We start from the raw sequence: 14,677 nt of genomic DNA on the forward strand, positions 1-14,677 counted from the left end.
GCAAGCAACAGCTCAAGAGAAAGACAGAAAGAGAAGCAGGCGGAGGGGGAAACGAGAGAGGGATGGATGGAAATAGAGGGGTGGATGATGGGAACGCCACTCACCACTGGACCAGGCCTGCCGTCTAAACCATGAGCCCCCTGGACAGTGTGTAAAGTTACAGAGCGAGAGGAGAGGAAGGGAGAAGGGGAGAAGTGTGGGGGGAGGTGAGTGAAGCAGTGACTCGTGTGCCACATAAACACAACACTAGTTTTGATGGAGGGGTGACGTGTTGAAGATGACATGTGAGAGACAAGCAGTTACTCCTTATAACGTGACTTTAGCATCTTATTGTCTAGACTGCTAGTGATCAGGACCTAAAGTGGTCCATTCAATCGTATAGATGGTGATGATAAAATAACAACAGGTGGCATATAAATTCCAGAAGTGATGCAAAAACTAAAAATAATACTTGTAAATAGTTGTTCGGTTCCAAAACCTAGTGAGCTACATTGCCGTCTGCTGCCTTCTAAGACAGCATGCTGACTGAAACGCAACCTCGTAAGTGACTGAGCTGGAACACTATACTGAGGAAGCGACTTTGCGTGCCACACAAATAGGCTAGCTCTCTTCACGGGAAGCGCACAGGAGACTTGATTTAGCATGCCGCTAAGTTATATTTGATGCTAGCATGTTGCTAAGCTAACAAAACAAACAGCCGTTGTGCTTTATGGCAGCTCACTAGGTTATGGAAAAAGTAACATTACCCATCCATGTTGCATTCTCTTTAGCAGCATTTTAATCTTGTTTTTAGTAAAAATCAATAAACAAATTTTATTTTACTCCATATTTACTTAAAATTGCATAATGCACTTCTTTTTCCTATTAGTTTTTTCCGCTTTAACTGTTTTTGCTTTAAACGTGTAACACAATGTTGTGAGGTTTTTTTACTTTTTTATTCACTTTTTTTTATACTGAAAATCAAGAAAAAATGCTGATTAAGAAAATTTCTCAATATCTCAGATCTCAGATTCAAAACAAAAGTCAAGGAGTTACTGTGCCATTGATGATGTGACTAGGATAAGTTAATCAATGACTTTGACACCAAAGATATACAGTAGTCAGGAAAAGACCCCTGAAATTCATAGTAACAAAACCTATAGCATGCTATTTACAGAAGAGAGAGAAAACATTTTATAAACAACCACATACAGTATTTTGTAATAATAGCATGAACGTCAGTCACAGTAATCTGAAACCATCAGGAACTTGTTGGTAATCTATTAAAATGTGTAAAAAACAATGTGACAGGATGATTACATGATAACACTTGTATATATGATTGCCAAATGTGGATATTCACTGATTCATGCAATGTGACGACACTTAGCCATGAACCATGACGCCTAGATACAAAGACACATGAAACAGCAGCACATTGATATTTGCATTAAGGGGGGGCTAAAGCACAAACCTTACACAAAACATGCTTTTCCACTAACGCTGCACTCAGGAAAGACAAAAACATCTTGATTCAGTTAACAAGACTGTATGAAAACTATCAAATAAATTATGCACTGGTATCACAGGTATGAAGTACTCAGTTTTTCATAATGAGTGATTTGATGGATCGGACAGCTTTTTATCTTACATTGTACTGACTTTAAATGCAATGCATGTTTATCAAGTATCAAAAACTGGATTATAAGAATCAGAAATGTACTTACAGGGAGACCAAGATGGCCCCTGTCTCCTTTCTCTCCTTTCTGTCCAGGTGATCCCTTCTCTCCTCTCAGGCCTATTCCTGGCTCTCCCTAAAAAGAACATATGAGATTTAATGCCTTGTTTAGCACATGGCAGAAGACAAATAGCACTTCATTTTACATTAGGTTGGAATACTTACCTTTGGTCCTGACAAACCTGGAGGTCCCTGATAAGCAAAAATAAATAAATATTAGAAATCAGTAACATTTTGAAATTAGTTTCTCTTAATAAATGCACCATCAAATGTGAAAAAAAAAAATGCACTGATGCTCCACAGATATGCATGTAATATCTCTGCTGTTATCATAAGCTTTTATGAAGTAGACATTGTCCTCACCAATGGCCCAACTGGCCCTGCGGGTCCTGGAGGTCCAGCAGGCCCATAGACCTGAGAGAGATCAGATAAGGGAGTCACCATTAAGACATTTCATTCAATATATTTCCCAACTTAAGAAACACATAAGGGCTCTATTATCTATAAAACCCTCTAACATGTGCAATCAGCAGCTAAAAAGTGTGGAACATACCAGTTCTGCTTTATCTCCTTTCTCCCCAGGTTCACCTTTCTGACCCTGAAGACATTATGAAAAAGCAAAAGGATAGGAAATACTGAATTCTTCCATCCATTCAAAAGAAATCAAACTGGCATGATGAAATACAATGCATCTCAAAGTCATGCCATGTCTTTTCAACAATGACAACAATCTGTTTGCTTGAGGGGCACCATTGCGTACCATTAGGCCTGGCAATCCAATATGGCCAGGGGGCCCTGAAACCCCCTTTTCTCCAGTAGGGCCATCTAAACCCTACAGAATGAGGAAAGAATAAGGAAATAGACATTAAAATTGGCAGAAAAGTCAATTGAGGAGGGGGGGGGGGGGTTGATGAACATGACTTGACAGCCTTGTAAACAAATCCCACAACCAAGAGGCATTTGAATTCATAGCATCCAACATGTAGGGTTAATGATTAGTAAACTGTAGGCTTTCAAGACGCAATGTTGCCCACCCACCACAAATGCTTTCAAAATTCATCAAAGCACTCAGCATGATCCCACTTGCACAAATAACAATGACCACATTTACATGCAACTTATTTTTGATTAAGGTCTATATTCTGGTTAAGCATTTAATCTGAAAAAGATTTTTACATGTTCATTCCACAGTTATTGCAATATGCTCTTTTAACCAAATTTTACCCAACAAAAAGGCAAATACAAATGCACTGTCCTCTGGAAATCCTGGGCATGCTTTCTTTTTTATTCAGTTACAGTCAATATTTCAAACGAGGGTTACATGGATCCAAACTTTTCCTTACAAATACCAAATATATTATTAATTTCTAGAAACTGAAATATTGGCTTAATTTGGTTAACTTGGCCATTGGGTTAATGTATTTACATGATGTGTACATAATTTGAATATTATGATATTTTGATATCAGAATATTCTTTCATGCAAACGGTAAAGGACACAAGAACTTTTGGGGTTATTTAACAATTCAGGTGTAGTTAGACAGACTATATATGATGTTATGGTCACTTACAGGTGATCCTGAGGGGCCCATGTCTCCCTTGTCTCCTTTAGGCCCAGGTAAGCCTATGAGTCCTCCTTCTCCCCGTGGACCCTCTGGTCCAGGAGGGCCGATGGGTCCCTGTTCTCCTGACTTTCCTCTTGGACCCTAAGAAGCAAACAGGTACAATCACTCAGCATTATGAAGTTTCGAGAGTTGGGTAAATGCATCCACCAGTGGACTAACGGCAGATTAGTGGATAAAATGTGTTTCATTTATAGTAAATAAATGTTAATTATTATTTACCTTTTCCCCATCAAGACCAGGGGGACCTGGAAGTCCAACATCACCCTGAGAAAAATAAAAATGTTATGTTTAATGCAAAAGAACAAGGTACAGTAGCCTACTGTGACATGTCTTAAACTACAGCATGCATGCTGCTGAAAAACTTCCTCAGATCTCACCAGAATTGTATATGATTATAATCTAAAATTCTCCTAAAGTTATACACTAAGGATAGAAAGAGTAAGAATGAGAAAAGTTGGTCAGCTACCTTCAAACCGGGGGTCCCAGGAAGCCCTGGAGGCCCAGGCAGACCAGGAGGGCCCTAAAATAAAAACAATATATACTCAAACATCTGAAAGTATTTGTCTATTCATCTATTTATGTGCTTAAATACACAAAAAATATAAAGTTATCCAGTTTCCCAATAAATACTGTTTTCACAACAAAGAATGATACTTACCATTAAATGCACATTGCGTATATCCTGAAAAATAAAATAAAATTAGTGCCTTCACATAATACAAATTAATCTGTTGAATCTGTTATATGAGGCAGAGAAGTGAATATGCACTATAACTAAATAATAATCAAATTGAAGACATTTATATACATCAGAAATAAAGACATACATTTTCATTGTTGTTGATTAAAGATTTTCCTGGCTCCCCGGTTGGACCTGGTGGACCCTGTTGAGCAATGGGGAAACAATCAATAATATATATCATTATTTCTGATATCAGCCATTCACATAACATTCAAATCTGGTGACCTGTTTGCATTATTTTTCCTGTCAGTGACACATGGCCTCTACTCACCCTTGGTCCAGATGGGCCTTCCTGGCCAGGGTCACCCTACAAGTCAAAAACATTAATTGTGCTATTTTTTTTTTCCCAAGGACATATTTAAAATATAGCAATCATACAAGGTCATGCAGAGTTGCAATCAACTAGGACTATTTTTATTTTATTTTTAAAGTCAATTGCTCACCTTTATGCCTTGATCACCTTTGTCACCCTATGAAAAGACAAGCAACAGTGAAAGTCGAAAATCAATTCTGAATAAACAATGAGCTTATTTTGTCAGACTGTGCATGTCACACCACATCAAGAAAGATATTCAGCAGTGGATATAAGGTGGAGATTGAGGGGTAGATACCTTGGGTCCAGCTTGTCCGGGCTGTCCCGGGGCACCTGGTTCTCCTTTGATGCCAGTTCCTGCAGCACTAGGCTCGCCTTTTTCTCCCTAGCAATAAATAACAATATAGGAGTTGACATTCAAAGCTGCATCTCTATATACCGAAGGCGTATAACACATTCTACTGTGCTCATTTTGTTCCCATTAGCTTTTGATGCATTACAGAAGTCTTTAATTCACCACAGCTGCGGTACTTAAACACAGGGAGTGAGAATAAAGGTGTGGTCACTGAAATACAACAAATATGGGCCGCAGAATATGAGGTCACCTTCTAGGGCTTCTGTTTTGCAGAAACACTAATAAATTCATAACAATTACCACATTAAAAATGTTAAAACAGACTGTCTTCTTCCATTGCCTAAAGCACTGCAGGTCATGCAGATTTAATGCTCACTTGCATGTGCATATAAAAATCAATGGAACACAAAGTCTAGTGAAACCGCAACGTAATAAATCCACGTTGTTAAGTTTCAGTACAGACAAAATAATATCTGAAAATGACATGAAACAGATACATTTTGACATCAAAAACAAACAGAATTGAGTGCAGACAGTCAGGTTACCACTTCATAGAAGTCTTTTAAACATGCATATGCAATTAAAGTCAAATCAATGCAATTTACCAAATTAAAATATGGTTCTTTTTATTCAGCCTCTTTTTATTCTAAACCCTTTCCTTGTTATGTGGAACATTAAAGGTGATAAAAAAATAAATAAAAAAACTCAGCCATTCTTTTACTATTAGATAAAAAACTTAAATTAGAAATGTTGCCTAAGAAAAAAAAAAAAAAAAAAAAAAGAACACGGCTGAAATATTAAAATGACTAAAACTAAACCATAAGAATACATTCACACTACACTTAAATATATTTAAAAATAAAAATAACAAAAGCACACTTACTAAAACTTATATTTAAATTTACAGTAAAACATAATATCAATAAATAATATAATATTACATAAATACATTCTAAAATAACAATTCAGTTGGTTAAATAAGGTGCATGATTTGTATGGACCCCCTTTAAATGCACTTTATTTTCTCATTTTGAAGCTTGAAAATATCATTAAATTTCAAAGAATTGCCAAAAATCCTTCAAAAATTAATTACTGTGTTGCACGGAAGAAAGCCATACATGTTTGAAATTGCAAACGGGTGAGTAAAATCCACATCTAAAAAAACTTCCTGAGGGTTTAAGCCAGTATCAGAACAAGCACTTATGCGAGAAACAGCCACAGCACACATTTGGGCGTACCTTGTAGCCCCGTTTTCCAGGGATACCAGAAACACCTGCCTGACCCTTCATAGCAACAGAAAAATCTTCATTACTTTAAGAATGATCAACAAAATGTGTTAAAGATACAACTACACCAAACCAGGCCTTTACCTTTCGTCCAGGGACACCTGGGAAACCAGGCTCTCCCTGAAGGTTGCAAGGCATCAACATTAGGAAAACAAAAAGAGAGAAAAGAAAAACTATGAGAACAGACCTAAACACGTCCTCAAACCATGACCTTTGAAAATCAACAAAGGAATAAGCATCATATATTTGGGCTGAAAAAGTCATTCGTAATTTCAACTGAAGATTATTCTCAGTAATCATTTAGACAAAAAACTGTTTACGTCGTTTACAGTTTAACCCCCAAGGGTCTATCAGATGTCATAATTTCTATTGAAGCGATTAGACAGCACGTGCTGGTATCAATATTTAGATTGGTATGTCAAAGTTTTGCTCTCCAGGCACGCAAATAGCTGATCACTAGCAGTGCTTCAATGAGCCGGCCCACAGTTGGATTGTTATTAATAGTAAAGAGCACATGACAGCTATTTAATTCATGTCTGTTATCTCAGACTAATGAGCAGACATGAAGGCAGTGATCTACAGACACAGCTGCGGCTGCATGCGGACACTCGACCCATCGAGGTCGAGGGTGGCTGGGGGTCTGACTGCTAGTGCACCATCCGTCTTTCTCCTGCCATCTCATTCCTCAAGTCTCAGACGCCACTTTACAGTGTCAGAAGGTGAGACGCTTATATGTGAGGAGCCTGTATAATGAGCAATCAGTCACGCTCTGGTGTGAAAGCAGATTTACATACAATCATAACATATAAGACTGAGTGTTTTAGCAGTGGAATGCTTCTGGAACAGCATGCAGGGTTCTGGGAAAAAAGGATAGTTCATTATAAATAAATGGGGATGGATAGAGGCTGCAGTAGAAGTGAACTACCTTCACTCCTTGTTTCCCAGGCATTCCAGGCATCCCTAGCTCACCCTGCAAAATCAGCATTAATTACTCATACTTTTCAATACTTAAACGGTCATATTCACGAGCCAAAACCAAAGATCACACTCATAACGCAAGCAAAACACCACTGAAAGACTTTCACTTGAGCAGATTGTTATACATGATGACAAACAAGTATTTCCCAGCACATCTGCTCACCACTGGACTGGACTGTATGTTGAGCTTTGGATGCTAGATTCTTAAAGCTACAGTTCTCCCGAAATTAAAATTCAATCCTCATGTCATTTTTTTTTAAAGCTTATTTTCTTTTGTTGAACACAAGATAAGATATTTTGAAGAAAGTTGGTAACCAAACAGTTTTGGTTTCCATTGAAAACTCTTCTTTTATGTTCAGAAGAAGAAAGAAAGTCAAGAAATGATGACAAAGTTCATTTTTGGGTGAACTACACCTTTAACTATCTTAACCAGCAGTGCTAGGACTTATAATATGTATTAGGTAAACAGATTAATGTACTTTTTAAGCAATTAGCAAAGTAAAAGAATACCATTTAATTGAACACTTTAAACTTACACCAAAATATCAGTTACTTTTCCAAATAAGTAATGCATGTGCCTTTTCTGCATATCTAATATCTATATCTAATTTTTGATTTATTTTAAAGCTCTCCTTTCCCAGTGCTGGAAGAAATAAGGGTGTACAAGTCTAATAGAGTATGTGTGAACACCCTAAAATTTATATTTTATTACAAATGTCAAAATGCTGTTTCATTGGAATTCAGCAATTACAAATAAAATATACATTTCTAATGCATTTCTAATGTACGAAATGGCTGCAAGCCAAGCATAGCAATTCCAATGGAGGAAAGAAAGTTTCATTTAGCTTCAGTGAGAATAAGTAGTGCAATACTAACTTAACACATCACTTTTCATAGAAAAAAGCATTTTAACAAATATTTATAGCCTGATGAAAAAATTAAAAAATAAAAATCTTCCAAGAAGCAACCAGCTTCACTAGAAAACCATCACTAGACAAGCAGCAAACCACATCTAATCAGCATATAGCAGTATGGAAACGCAAGTTTAAGCTTGTCTCTTTAGTAGGGTTATCAAACACACAAACAAACAGGTATATTAGCCAGCACTCAATCACTACATTACATGGTAGTGCCACAAGAGAAGCGTTTTACAACATGTCCAGAAAGCCTCTACAGAAAACAACGCATGCCATTTGGAGACCGGCGGCCAGACAGCAGGCAGTTGAGGGCAGAGGTCAAAGATGGCATGAAGACTCCAGTGAGTCTGAGCAGGGGGCAGGTGGCAGAGCCTGGCGTGGCATAACCCACTTTGACAGGTGCAGCGGTCAGACGAGAGCTGCAGGTTATCAAGAGAGCCAGACGCCATACGCATGTGTGTGGTTTGAGAGGGTATTAATGATCCAAGGCACTCTAGTGTGCTTTTGGGCCTGAGACAAGACTGCTTGTCATACTCAGCTGCCTTCATAAACTCTGTCCAATCAGGCACTAGAACGGACGGCAGGCTTTGGACAAGGCAGAGAGTCGTAAGTGAGTTTATTCATGTTCCCAGTAGATGAAAGAGCCCGACTTCATGTTACTGTCCCGTTAAGGGAATGGAACGATGCAATGATTGTTGATCACTTTAATCATGAAAGAGAGACTTCATGGACACATGCTGAAAACAGGAAGCCTCTTTGATCTTCTTCATTTCCAATCAACTCACACCATTCCATTATAGGCCCTTCTGCCCATCGTCATGTCTCCTTTAACTCCATCCGCTTCTATTTTAGAGCGAATAGCACTTGGTGAGGCAGAGGCTATAGTTGTGGACTGACAGAGGCTGCAAGTGATTTATGGGAGTGCTAATCTTCAGGCTAAAAACGAGGAGGACGGAGCCTTTGGAGTTGAGGGGAACTCTGGGAAGGTGAAGAGAACCGTCATCAGCACTGAGGAGAAGTGGCTGTGTTCTTTGCTGACAAACTTGATTCCTTCAGGACAGTTCGTAATAAGTAATGACTTACTTTGGCTCCTATGAAATACGAGAGCATGGTATACGTGCTTGGCACGAGGTATAAAGAGAAAACGGATGAATGGAATTTCCAAACTAAACCTAATAAGTTCCATTTATATACATCAACATGCATCACATACTGCACAAAGGGTCCTTGTATGAAGAGAAAAACAACTATAAAAAAATGTAGTTCTGGGTCTTAAAGACGCAGTGTGTCATTTTTTACAATAATATAATTTTTGGGTATTCTTTGATTTATTTAAAATGGCACTTGTTTAAATGTCTTTGAATGTCTTTGAATGACTGTTAACATTTATGAATTTAATGCAATTTAATCTTACTGACTGAAATACAGTAGTATATTCTGACAACATGCCTTAATACTGTACTTCAATACTTTTACTTCAAATTAATGTATTTTTAGGATGTGAAGAAAAATTCTTTTTGCAGTCATTTATTCTGTTGCGGCCACATGTAGCACATAAAATCTCACTGTAAAATCATTGTAATGCATGGCTTCTCCTGACTTATTGCTTTAATAGCCCTTGGGTTCTCTGTTTTATCAATCCTGGTCTGGAGGGGAGTGTGTAACTGAGAAGTTTTGAGAGCCAGTGTCAAAGAGAACGAAACAAAGCGGCTCTCATTTGATCTCTGAGGTGCTGCACTTTAAATTCATGTCACGCCATCATCTCTCGTTCCTACTTGACATAAGAGTCTAATGGCAGAGGAATCACATGTGTTACATGAGTGAATGTCTTTCACTGTGTTTGTGCACGCCTGATTTTTATTGTAAATGTGTGTTACATTTGTTTCCCATTGGAGAGAAACGCAGACAGTCTTTAACAGTCTCACTGAATACAGATGAGGCTCACCCGCTGTTGGCTGCAGGAGTAAAAGAAGTTAATTTAGCATTTGCTTATCTCCTTTTTATCTCATAAATTTTCACTGGCTTTCACTACACAAAACCTAATATTGACAAGTAATGACGTGACAGATGTGACCGAGGGAAGACAGCAGTTTCCCCAAATAAAAGTTACCGTGGTGATACTATAGTAAAGTGATGACATACAGTACATTGTTAAATATTGTGGGTATACAATACCAGTTAAATGTTTGGACTCAATCTGTTTCTCATAATCTTAAAAATGTATTGTACTGTACATTATATACATCATTAGGCTATAATGCTTAAAATGTAACAAATTTAAAAATTTCAGTCTTTTAATGCATGGATTAGAACAAACAGAGATGCGAAAGCAAGTGTGCATCATAGTGCAGAATGTGAACTTTAATACTGTTTAAAATGTATCCCAGGATGCACCTTATTAAGTCAGTTGAGCAGAGCTGAAACGTAGACAAAGCTCAAATTTAGTCACTAGACTAGAGTTTTGTTTAACATTTTTGGTCACTATATAAATTCCATTATTTCATGACTTTAATATTATTCTAAAATGTTAATTGATAATAGTAATAAAATCCAAAATCCTCACAAAATATCTTACTCATCCCAAACATTTGAATAATAGTGTATCATGTTATTCACATTCCAATATATTAAAACAAGCAATAGCCCAATCTTCAAACAAACCATCCTTCAACCTCAAACCCATGCAAAAATATTTCTGCATTCAATTAGAGGCAGTGAAGTTGTATATATATAAATGTATAAAAAATCCTAAATATAGCACTGCTGCAGATGTGCTTATTCATCTGTCAGCTCCCCAGATGGTATGTCTGCTGAGTCTGCTGATGAAAACATTCATATATTTAAACAGAACTCGAATGCGGCAACACAAAGCACTGTCATGACAACAGACCTAACAATTGAAGAGTATGGCAGCACATGTTTGGCAGGGACAACGGCAGGTAGCAAAAATAAGTGTGCTAAGTCCATCAAGCAGCGTGTAACAGGGGACTCTCCACAAACAGCAGGGTTAGAGGCCTGTAAATCAGACGCACAGGTGCTCAGATGAAGGAAGTAGGGAATGTCTTGAGCTTGCGGCCTGTTTTTCTCTTAGCGTGCAATCCCTCTGATCTCTCAGCATGACTCCGGGACTGAGTCATATGTCTTTGTGCACATCCTGGATTCAGTTGCAAAGCATTTGTCCTGCCCTTAGCCCTTGCGAGGCCTTGCTTTGGTAACGTAAGCAGGTGTCTGCCAGTGGTGCCAAGTCAATGAGGGTGGATGAGTTATAGGAATGTACATTTAGGACCGACTTAAAGGAACCTTTCACACGAAAATGAAAATTCTGTGTGATGAACGGACCAAATCTTACTGGCCACTGCAGGTCTCAACCTCAAGGCTCTTGTATAGCATAAGAGACTTCTTTCAAAAACATAAAAAAAACAAAATCATTCCAAACTTTTGGTAGTGTATCCAAGAAGTATCAGAACTTTGCTGATCATGCAAAAATATTACGATAGTTATATTTGAGCTTTTTTACACACACATACAAACAAACCACTCAAAGTTAATGCATAACAAACTACATTTCTCAGGCAAAGTACCTTCTCCCCCTTCTCTCCTCTTTGCCCATCCATCCCTGGTTCACCCTACACAAATGCACAGATGGGGAGATCCTCAGCAGAGCAACACACACACACCACAAATACACACAAACTGCTGGAAACCAGCCGGTAGCACATACACAGACATGACACATGATCCCAAACAAAGTCATGAGACGAGAAAGACTTCTGGCACACTCAGAAACAATAAATCGATAAAGATGATGATATAAAGTAATCCTCTGATCCTGTAAGCATCAGGATGGTTCACTATACAGGGTGGTCGAGGGGAAGGGGGAGGTTTGTGCAGAGGAAATGAAAATTATGAGACACAGACACATAAGTTGTCTGGCCCATGGACTCAAGCCTCTGCTTCCTCTCTTGTCTGAACACAGGGTTTATTAAACACCCCATGAAATTGTTTGGCAAGCACAGTTTTCTTTCCTGTGTTCTTGTAGTTTCTACTGAAACAGGTTTGGGCAGGACATACAGTATATATTAAAAAAAAAGTCTTTAGCTACAGTACATCACAGCCACAGCATGATTTGCTATTTGCTAGACAAAGGCAGCTGGTTATAGTATATGTATATAGTATATATAGTATATGTGATGTATAAACTACTACAGTATTACAGTATTTTATTATGAATCCATTTGTTCATTTTTTAATTAAATTTTAAGTTTTAGTAATTTAAGTTTTTTGGGACTAAGAAGGAAGTTTTGAGTTCTGTAAGATACAGTATATTTTCATAATACATTGGACTTAATTTTTATTGTAAATTATCAAGGAAAATTGGCTTCCTCCTGATATGACCCTTTTAAGATATCACACCCTGTGTTTTCCCTGGCCAGTCCACACAGATGAGTTCATTCAGGCTCTGCTCATCTATCGCTGCTGGCTTTACAGGACAACACTCAGCATTAAGCAGTTAGACAGTCGGAATAGCGGTATCCTATAGGGACTATTTGTGCATCAGCAGGTGTAAACTTTACGTGCGTCCCACTCCTGTTTACAGGGCAAAAGTCACCCCAGTGAGAAACAGTGTAAGCACTCCAGCAGATGCCTATCTTTACTAGGAGCAATGCCTCAGACATGTGATACAGTCATACAAACATAAATCTTCAGATGTTCAGATTTACTCTCTATAGAAAACTGCTCCTTCAAGATACAGGTTGGAATCTAACAAAACACAAAAAAATCTTTGCCTGATTTTAATAAATCCAAATGACATGATAATCAAAGCTGAATGCAAATCTGAGATTTCCATACACAGAATAACAATAAATGTAAAGGTGAAGTGTGCAATTTATGCGTCACCACACGCAACTGGCCATTGGCCGATCAAACAGATAACCCCGCCCCCCAAACTCATGCTATTGGTTGAGTCAATGTTGCTATGTTGAGCTGGTCAAGATCAAACAAACACATCAATGTTCTGATAGCACCATAAAGACGGGGCAGTCAATCTACAAACAGGCTACTTACAGATGAAAGCATTTTAACATCAACAAAATAACTCACATTGCTTTTAAACTTTCAAACATTATTTAAAAAAACAGTAAAAACAGCAATAACAAAAACCAAATGTGCTCCTTACCTTCATTCCTTCATCTCCTTTAATTCCCTAAAGAGAAACACAACAAACAAAGTGATCAATGTGCTCTGAAATGCCAAATGAAAGCTTCTAATAAATCAAAAGGTACTGTTGACATGCTTTTCCTTGGTCTAAAACAACTAATTTACATCTATCATAGCAACAGGGCAACATTAAAGTCAGCAGAGTTTCAGTTCACAACATCATTTATCTAAACAACCAATTCAGTCTCCCATTTTTTAAATTGTTAAAGCAAAAATTGCTGTTCTGTCATATTCAATGCCGTATGGCTTGGCAGTGCTGAGTAAATAGCTAAACATCCATGAAGTGGACAGACAGTAATTTTTCAGAAATAAACTGTCATGGGAGGAAGGCAAAGTCAGCCGTTGATTAATTGTGTTGGTAATGTGCCGAATAAGGTGTCTCCTCTGATTTGAACCTTTTAATTGTAAATCCATTGACTTGGCCCTTTGCCTCTCTCACAGGTGAATGTAAAGATGTCTCTTTTCCGAGTAGAAATGGTAAGCCAGACAGGAGACAAACTCAGTTCACAGGGGAGAACACATTTTAGCCTCCCTCCATAAATCTCCAGTTTTGTGAGCATTCGTGAGCGCAGCACCTGTCAATATCCAGAAGGTGGTGCAGTTGTGCAAAATAACTGTTTCTCTGCTTTAGCACAAAAGATTTCACCTGCCCTAATATGAGACTGAATGTAAACGAAACAAACCCAATGCTACTTCAGTCTCTCCTATAGAGGAATTTTCCATAAGCTCGCTGTATGACATGCTTACTATCAATCTAGCTCTAGCTATTGACTGGGTGCGTGTGTTGGACCTGAACTACGTGGCTGATGGAAGAAAGCTCAAGTTCACATAGGTAGATTTGGAAGGGAATGGATATTCAGGTTGTTCCAGAGTTCACATGTGTAAAAGCGTAACACAAATCCAAGATTGCGAACTATATAGGTTGTATCAAAGCAAAGCAAATTCAATTTCACATGGAAAAGATTACATGTGGTTTTTGTGCCAACATGTATCCCTCACAAAGTGTCAATCAACACACTTGTAACTGCACATAGGCTAAGCTGTTTGACCCACTGTTCTGTGCTATTCTGGAAACAAGAGTGGAATGGGGTGGACAGATTGTTGTGTGCAAGAAGCAAAAATACAATTCTAACAGTTCAGTTCAAGTTATATTTTATATACATATAAATACATACATATAAGTACATACATATAAATACATATATATATATATATATATATATATATATATATATATATATATATATATATATATATATATATATATATATATATATATATATAAGAAATGCAGGTTTTATATATATATATATATATATATATATATATATATATATATATATATATATATATATATAAGAAATGTGTATTTTTATTCAGAAAGGGTGCATTAAATCAATCAAAAGTGACAGTAAAGGCAGTTATAAAGAAAGTTTTTAAAAGTTTTAAAAAGAAAGAAGGTATCATTGTTTCCACAGAAATATTGATAAATAATAAAGCAATCAACATATTAAAATTATTTCT

At 37.4% G+C, this 14,677-nt stretch overlaps 1 protein-coding gene across 31 annotated transcripts in view; it reads right to left on the bottom strand.

Annotated features, from left to right (window-relative positions):
• The window catches only part of col13a1 (collagen, type XIII, alpha 1), a 95,118-nt gene that overhangs the window by 13,747 nt on the left and 66,694 nt on the right, over window positions 1-14,677 (bottom strand). For 30 of the 31 annotated variants that reach the window (XM_042736421.1, XM_042736417.1, XM_042736419.1 and 27 more), the window contains 19 exons: window positions 13,113-13,139; window positions 11,515-11,559; window positions 6,964-7,008; window positions 6,123-6,158; window positions 5,991-6,035; window positions 4,696-4,782; window positions 4,528-4,554; window positions 4,356-4,391; window positions 4,170-4,226; window positions 4,001-4,024; window positions 3,809-3,862; window positions 3,562-3,606; window positions 3,289-3,423; window positions 2,478-2,549; window positions 2,271-2,315; window positions 2,081-2,131; window positions 1,883-1,909; window positions 1,707-1,793; window positions 105-140 (listed from right to left, as the gene is read on the bottom strand). In XM_042736421.1, coding sequence (XP_042592355.1) covers window positions 105-140; window positions 1,707-1,793; window positions 1,883-1,909; window positions 2,081-2,131; window positions 2,271-2,315; window positions 2,478-2,549; window positions 3,289-3,423; window positions 3,562-3,606; window positions 3,809-3,862; window positions 4,001-4,024; window positions 4,170-4,226; window positions 4,356-4,391; window positions 4,528-4,554; window positions 4,696-4,782; window positions 5,991-6,035; window positions 6,123-6,158; window positions 6,964-7,008; window positions 11,515-11,559; window positions 13,113-13,139 — 981 coding nt within the window. The remainder of the gene's footprint in view (window positions 1-104; window positions 141-1,706; window positions 1,794-1,882; window positions 1,910-2,080; window positions 2,132-2,270; window positions 2,316-2,477; window positions 2,550-3,288; window positions 3,424-3,561; window positions 3,607-3,808; window positions 3,863-4,000; window positions 4,025-4,169; window positions 4,227-4,355; window positions 4,392-4,527; window positions 4,555-4,695; window positions 4,783-5,990; window positions 6,036-6,122; window positions 6,159-6,963; window positions 7,009-11,514; window positions 11,560-13,112; window positions 13,140-14,677) is intronic. The other variant, XM_042736423.1, reaches the window with a different exon arrangement.

Source organism: Cyprinus carpio, chromosome B13, assembly GCF_018340385.1.
Source record: "Cyprinus carpio isolate SPL01 chromosome B13, ASM1834038v1, whole genome shotgun sequence".
NCBI lineage: Eukaryota > Metazoa > Chordata > Actinopteri > Cypriniformes > Cyprinidae > Cyprinus > Cyprinus carpio.